The following is an 8,094-nucleotide window of genomic DNA, read 5'->3' as shown; positions in this document are numbered from 1 at the left end:
CTTGGAAGGCTGAGGCGGAAGGATTGCCGGAGCCCAGCAGGTCAACACTGGGGTGGCCATAAGTAAGTCACTGCACTTCAGCCTGGGTGACACAGTGAGACTCTAACTCAAAATAATAATAATAATAATAATAATAATATGGACGTGTTTCAGAGGTTCCAGGATCTTTCCAAGTTCTTACAATCATGCTTCCTGTTCTGCTTTTCCCTAACCCTTGCTTAGAAGATCAACAGAAAGTGTGGCTCAGAACAGCCTAATAGCACCTTTGATTGCTATATTCCCAGGGCCTCCTGGCATGGAGCAGGTGTCTAGTAATGGAGAACCAAAGAGATGAGTGGAAACCCAAAGTGAACCTAGTTCTTAGACCTGCTAGCCCTCTTAGCAGCATTAGACTTAGTTCTCTTGTCCCCTCAGTGCCTTTCGTAAGGGAAGAAGATGTGAACCAGATTCATAAGAAAAATATAATTGACATAGTTTGTTTAAGGGACCAGGCTCTGAGTCTTTACTGGAGCACCACTGGGGTCACTGCTGCCTCTCCAGGAAAGAACCTTCTGGGGCTTACCTTAAAATTTAAAAGTTCACATTAGTACTTAAGCATGCTGAATGAAATGAGTGTTAAGGAGTGCTGTGGTAAGAGTGCGGGGCCCCGGGCTAACCAGCAGACCTTTATTCAAACCTTGGCTCCAGTGCACTGTGGCCTTTGTTTCCAACTCTGTAAAATGGGAATAATGTGACGGGTTTACATGAGATAATGTGTGCCACATACTTAATACACAGTGTAGTGCTAGTATGAAGTGGTTAGGAGGCAAGCACTTGAGTCAGGCTGGGTTTGAATCTTGCCTCTGCTGTTTACTAGCTATGAAACCTTTGGAAAGTTACTCATCTTGACTACCTCGTTGTTCTCATTTGTAAAATGGGGGGTTATAATAGTAGCGACCTCCCTGGGTTGTTCTTCCATTCAATCCACAAACATTTGAGCACCTACTTTGTACCAGGCACTGTTCTAGGTGCTGAGAGAAACCGTAAACACAACACAGTCCTGTCCTCATGACATCCATGTTACCGGAGTTGTTTTAAGGTTAAGCATGTACATCTGTGTAAAGCATTTAGAAGGGTATCTGGCCCATGACAAGCATTCAATAACATTAGCTGTTAGCATTTTTACTACACCACCATCACCATTATTGACACTAATCAAAGCACAATCACTTAGATATAGACAGTATAATGAAAAGTGAAAGAACACCAAGGAGAAATCCAGAGATCTGGGTTCCAGTCCCTGATCTGTCACTAATTTTCTCTCTGACTTTGAGTGAGTTGTTCAATCACATTAAGACAGCTTCTCATCAATAAAATGAGACAGATCAACTATATTGACTTTAAAGCCCCTTCTCATTCTAAAGTGTTCTGACCTTCTGGTCTCAGACGTTTACCTCTTACAGCAACATCAACTAAGTAAAATAGAGTAAATTGGCCAGTCTTCTAAATTGGAAGAAAAAAACTACTCGGACAAATGAGAACAAGAGTAATGTACGAATCTTGAAGTATGGTTTGGTTTATGGAGCTCCACGTACAAAAACACAAAAAATGTAATGAAGACAGATGTTTCAAATTGGAGATCACAACAGCCATGTTTTCATTTTCTATAGTGCTTCATTGATTACTAAGTTCTTCCAGATTCAGTGATCTGATTTGAGGCTGAAGGTGTCTTTCCTAATGAGGAAACTGAAAGCAGAAAGGCTGTTTCATTGATTCAACAAATACTTATTAAGCACCTATTACATGCTGAGCACTGAGAGGCTGGTTGGGTTATTTGCCCAATATAGCGGTCCAGAAACATTTGAATTATTGAGTGTGCCCTACCCTGGGCAGAGAGCAAGAGCAGCAATGCCTCACCCATTCATTCAAGTGAGCATTTGCTGTATAAATCAGAGATAATGCACCAGATAATAAAGACATCAGACAGAGAACTAGCAGAGAGAGACATATATGCACACCTAACTATAACACAGTGCTACTAGTGATATGATAAAGGTGGAATACAGATAAAAAGTGCTATGTGAGTGTAGGGGAGGAGTGATCGGTACTGCTGGCAAGAGGCATGGGGAAGTTTAAAAGGATTACATACCAGGGTCATTTGAGCTGGGCCATGAGGAACCAAACAGTCAAAGCAGAGGAAACTCCCTGAAAAGAAGACTAAGGCTATGAAAAAAGCAGCTCTTCTTGGGGGAATGGCAAGTAATAGGGGATGGCCGGAGCTCAAAGTGCTCACAGACCTAGACGATGAGCCTGGAAAAGTAAGTCGGATAATATTTTTATAAAGCCCTGCTGACACTTCAGAGTTTTAATCATTTAGAATTTTATTTTATTCAATGTTCTATTCCTTTGTTATTTTAAGACATATATCTTTTTAAACACAATCGCAGTGGTGTGTGTGGGGTTCTCCTTTGACAGTGTATCAAGAGTTTGACCATCTCTTGGAGGAGCAGTCTCCCATTGAGTCCTACATCGAATGGCTGGATACCATGGTGGACCGCTGTGTTGTGAAGGTTGGTAAGCTGGAACTGAAAGGGCAGTCTTGATCCTGCAGCTGGTCACTCCCCTCTGGGAACACTTGGCTTATACAGTCCCACACTGAGCTATCTGAATGTCCCCGAGCAGCCCTGGAGCCATAAGGTTCTGAGGAGAGGTGTGGCGTCCACCCCCTGGGGAGGAGGAGAGTGGCAGGAAGCAGGACTGAGCCTCTGGTCTCTGATTCAACCAAGTCAGCATCTCTTTTATCTGTTGTGTACACTGAGTCTAGGCATAAGGTTTCATTTTTTTAAAGTTTATTTCTGCTGCTAAAAACAAAATATCAAAAGCCATTGCTTTATAGCTTTGGACTTGGAGAACTCATAAGCCTTCTTGTCATTTTTCAAAGAGACAGTAATAAATGAAAGGTCAAGTTGACCACTATTAAAGCCATTCACTTTCTTGTAGGTGGCTGCCAAGAGACAAGGGTCCCTGAAGAAAGTGGCCCAGCAGTTCCTCTTGATGTGGTCCTGTTTCGGCACCAGGGTGATCCGGGACATGACTTTGCACAGCGCCCCCAGCTTTGGTAAGGCCACCCCGACCCTCCTAAGTCCAGACACTTTTTCTCTGGGCTCTGTGCTTTGAATCTACTTCTGTAAAGTCAGCCATGGTTCTAACTTGCTATCTCTGAGGCCACAAGGTCATTACCTTGAATCACATCTGTTCTGGAGGGGACATGACATTGTTGGGACTTTCGGGGAGAAAGATGACACTGCATGCTAAAGGTGGAGTATCCATCTGAAAATGAGAGGTTTGCACAGAGATAGTATTATCTGAGTTTAAAGAGGAATAAACTGCAGTGACTACGCTCCTCTTTGTCAGATGTCCCCAGTGACTGCTGCTTCCACAGGACTATTTTGTAGAACACCATAGTTGTGGACTTCCCAAGACTGGGCACATGAAGAAGCCTGAGTTCAATCACTTGCAAATGGTTTGATTGACACTCCAGTGATAGATATTCTGTCTAAAGTTTTCTTTTTTAAATGTATGCTAGTCTAATCCCTAGAAGAGGACTTTTGCATTCACTCTCCCTTTTTATTGACCCCTTGAGTTTTCATCAACTCCAGGAGACATCGCCACCTCAAGTTCCTATCTGCTGCTTTCTAGTGTAACAGGGCTTGAAATCTCTGTCCAGTGATGCTGATAATAGTCTCTGCCAGAAGCACCATAATCACCAAATTGGGGTGAATGCTATGCTACATTGTGGAACACAGTTTTCTGCTTTTCGCCAGAAAGAATGGAGTATGTATTGAGTCCAGATCATCACTGGCAAAGTGAGGTGGGACTTCAAGGCATTATCTAGACCCTTGAAATCCCAAAACACTTTGACCTCAATTTTCTAGGCATCTCGGCAAAGGGATGTTGGTAAATTTTCTGGGTAATTGCTTCAGTTCTCTATTTTACTTTGCAAGTGGAGATGTGGTTTTGTTTCTCATTATCTCCAATTAAGCCAATCAGCTCTGGGTTTTGCTCTGGGTTTAATTTGACACTTTTCCATCTAGCTTTTTATGGTCTTGTCACCATTTTCCAGTTGTGCTATACAATGAAGTGAATATGTGGTGAAACAAAGAAGGCACTATTTTTTCTAAACAGCTCTGTCCATGAAAGACTGTGTTTACCCACTTGGAGAAGCGTTTTGTTGTGGATTTCTTTAATCTCAGAATTGGAAAGTTCTCTGAACCTGTTTGCACCATGGCTACAGATGGAAATTCTCTTTGAGCTGTATATGAAAATGCTCTGGTGACTGCTACCTGGGCAGTGCCATCAGGCATGGCTTTTTGATGACTTCCAGTTCAACATAGTGCTAGCACATGTTACCTCTAACTCTGGAAAAATCATTCATGCATACCTGCTTTCACTTAAGTGAACAGTTGAAAAAGATTTGAGATTATTTTCATTGCTTCCCAATCAAAGAATCAACAATATCACATATAAATACACAAATACACATCCACAAAGTGAGCTTTTTCATCTTGCTTTATCCTTTATTTTTCAATTTGCTGATTCTTACACTATGTGTACTATGAAGTGCCTTTCATTAGATAGGGAAAATAATTCCCTTTGCAATCCATTTGTTTTTACTCAGTTAACAGTTATTTATATATATAATTTGAACAGTAGAACACTATTACTAAGTAATTTGGTTCCTTAATTTGTATTTAGTTCTTTTTGAGCCACATCATATTTTAGGATATACTGGAAACTTGGGCAAGCGGCAAAAAACGATCACAAATCATTTAGAAAAGGAAAGAGACATTAACCCAATTTCACTTTTACAGTATTTTTCAATTCTGAATGGGTTGAAATAATACCTGTCTCCAAGTCCATTTAGCAAACTATCTGAAATGGCCCAGCTCATCTGACTCATTGTTGAGTTCTGCAGCTTGGGGTGACAGGCAAGTTGAAAGAATTTGCGGCAGACAAAAGCCCAGCTCCCCCTTTCTGCCTGTATATGTCAAAGACCCAGTTGGTGGTTGTGTTTGGGTCATGTGTTCCCTGTATGAAAACAGCTAATTAGGAAAAAGAGCCCTCTGTTCCCTGGCTCCCTCCCCCAGCTGCAGAGGCCAGCTCTATATATCTCATAACTCCCACACGGTCCTTGTCACTGTGAATGGGTGCAGGGTTTGTGTGTCAGCGTAGCAGGTTGACCATTACAATGATCGTGTGGAATATCACAATGATCCCGTAGGGGACTCTCTCACCTCTTCCCAGAACAGCATCTTTCAAAGGTAGTTGACTCCTTTCTTCTCCTTAATTCCTTTTCACTCTTTTCTCCTTAATTCCTTTTCACTGAAAGAACCTATGCTGTGAACTAAAGTAGCCAGACTTTCTTTGCGGCAAGCAGCGCTTCGAGCAGAATCAGTCAGCAAAGGTAGGCTAGCAGTGAACTTTCAGTCCTAATGGAGCTGAGCAAACTAGTTTCTATTTAAAAAATAAATACCATCTTTGTAGTTGACTGATCTGAATTCAGTTCATAGCATACCTAAATCTCAAGTCAGTACTGGAGTCTTTATCCTTTCATTCTGGGTTTTTACCAAATGCACACTTATTTCACTGTTTTGAACATCTGGAAGGTAACAATGTTCCCGGAAGTACTTCAGCATAAAACAGTTTAAAAGCAGCCGGGGTATGACAGCTGAGGGGCAGGATTGCACAACACTTCATGGTTTCTTTTTTTTTTTTTTCTTTTACATGCTTGTTTTCTGGCCTAGCATCAAAGCTCACTGCTTGGGCAGGGTCTGGGAGGTCACGTGGGCATCTGTCAGGGTGCAGCTCCCAAAACAAGTGGCCTTGACCAAATCTTCCCAACAGCTTCTCTATGCTTAGATGGCCTGGCCTGGCTTTCTTTGACACAGAACCTGCTATATGGCAGGACTTTGACATTCACAGTGTCATTCAGGCCTCCGCCAAACACTAGAAGGCAGGAATTGCTTTCTCTGTATTCAGGAGTGGAAGCAGAGATCCAGAGAGGAGACAGGACTTGCATATGGACTCATAGAGAGGTGGCGGATTGTGTTCAACTCAGAACATTTCCCATGCTAAAGTTGGTGTTCTTTCTGCCATGCTACACTGTTACCAACTCATCTACCTTTCTTTAGGCAGAAGAATACTAGTAATAACAACACAGCAACACTTATTGAAGGCCTACTTTAGATATTATATTAGGCATTTTCTCATTTACTTCTTACACAACCTTATGAGGTCCGCATTACTGTGACAGAGGAGAAAGCTGAGGTAGAACTTGAAGAATTTGTCTAAGATTAGAGACAGCAGTGAAGCAAAGACAGAATAATGATAATTATTATAACAAATATTTTGTAAGCACATACTATCATTTAATTCTTGCATTAACTCTGCAAGGCAGTTAATAATAGGCACCTTTCTAAGGGAGCTTGGAGAATTTCTTTACACAAGATCAACGTGGCAAGTGTCAGAGCTCTGTTTCAAAATCAAATCTGCCTGATCACAAAGCCCATGCTTTTTCGATTTATCACAATTAAGGCAAATACCCTGGGCTCAGATGCATGTCACAAAAGAGCTAGAATAATGTATTTAATCCACATTGATGGTATCTTTTAAACCATATCCATGGATTAAGATTTAAAACTTTAGAGCAAAGAGAGAAAAGAACAATTATTAGACAGTCGTGAGTAATAAGAAATGCCAGAAGACAATGGAGTCATATCTTTTAAGTGCTGAAAACAAAGAACCGTCAACTATATTCAACAGCGAGGGCAAAATAGAGACATATTTAATTATATAGACTATAAGAATTTGGCACCCACAGATCTTCTCTTAAAAAAAAAAAAAAAGACCAAAAGCTATTAAAGAATGCATTTCAGCAAAAAGAAAAAATAAAGCTATATGTAAGGTCTGAAGTACAAGAAACAACCATGTTCTAGTTATTATTGCATCGCAACAAATTAGGCCAAAGCTTAGTGGCTTTAAAACAACCATTTTATTGTGTTTATGGATTTTGTGGGTCAGGATCAGATGGCAGCTGATGGTTCCATGTCCCAAAGGTAAAACCACCTTGATTTTATGATCCAGTATCAGACACAGTGTAACTTCTCCATACTCTATTGGTCGAAGCATTTGCAAGCCTATCAAGATTCAAGAGGGTGCATAGACCCCAATTCATAATGGAAGGAATGCCAAAGAATTTGGGGGTCCTATTTTAAGATGAGAAATTAAAATACGTAAACAATTTAAGTAACCACTGAATGTAATTTAAAAACTAATTTATTTGTATGTCTTTAAAAGGTTAAAAACAAGTTCCAGGAAAGAATATAACATGGGGTAATGAGAAGAGAATCTGCAAGGAATAGTTATAGTACGCTAAGGACTTTGTCTTATTTAGGAATACTAAATAACTTTAGACTGTTGGGAAAATGCATAGTTTAAATTTAATAAATGTGTAGGATATATGTTTATAAATTAAGGGATCATCACTAAAAGAACAGAATGATAATTTATGGAGGAAAAATGGAAAAGTATGAAAACTTAAAAGATGAGAAGTTAAATAGAGAAGAATTGAGAAGATAAAAGAAGCATAGAAAATGCATAGTAAGTAAAAAATACAAAATAGGATAGTGGAAATAAAGACCAAATGATAACCTAATAAATAAACAAGTCCCTTCAAAAAATATGAGGCACAAATGTTTTTACATGCAAGTTTAACTAAATGTATAAGAAACATAAAATCTTTCGTTTATGAAAACAAACATGAAAATCAATATTTCAGAAAATAAAAACTAAAGGAAATTTATGTAACCCATTCTATAACGTTAATATAATCTCAATTTCAAAATCTGGCAAGAACAGTGACGAAAAAGAAAATTGTGACTCAACCACACATTTTTTCCATAGGTGAAAAATTATAAAGTACTAGTAGATCAAATTTAGCGGCAAATTTTTGTTTTTATTTTTATTTTTTTTAGTCCGAGTCTCACTCTGCCACCCAGGCTGGAGTGCAGTGGCATGCTCACAGTCACCGCAGCCTCAACCTGCCGGGCTCAGGTG

General features: G+C 39.8%; 1 protein-coding gene across 2 annotated transcripts in view; it reads left to right on the top strand.

The window, feature by feature from the left end:
• RFX4 (regulatory factor X4) overlaps window positions 1-8,094 on the top strand; it is a 166,163-nt gene that overhangs the window by 122,575 nt on the left and 35,494 nt on the right. For both annotated transcript variants that reach the window (XM_008053579.2, XM_008053580.1), the window contains 2 exons: window positions 2,455-2,549; window positions 2,980-3,097. In XM_008053579.2, coding sequence (XP_008051770.1) covers window positions 2,455-2,549; window positions 2,980-3,097 — 213 coding nt within the window. The remainder of the gene's footprint in view (window positions 1-2,454; window positions 2,550-2,979; window positions 3,098-8,094) is intronic.

Source organism: Carlito syrichta, unplaced genomic scaffold (genome assembly GCF_000164805.1).
Source record: "Carlito syrichta isolate Samal-C Ts95f unplaced genomic scaffold, Tarsius_syrichta-2.0.1 Scaffold288311, whole genome shotgun sequence".
NCBI classification, from domain to species: domain Eukaryota; kingdom Metazoa; phylum Chordata; class Mammalia; order Primates; family Tarsiidae; genus Carlito; species Carlito syrichta.
Note: the sequence above shows the minus strand (reverse complement) of the source record. Positions and strands in the feature narration are given on the sequence as shown.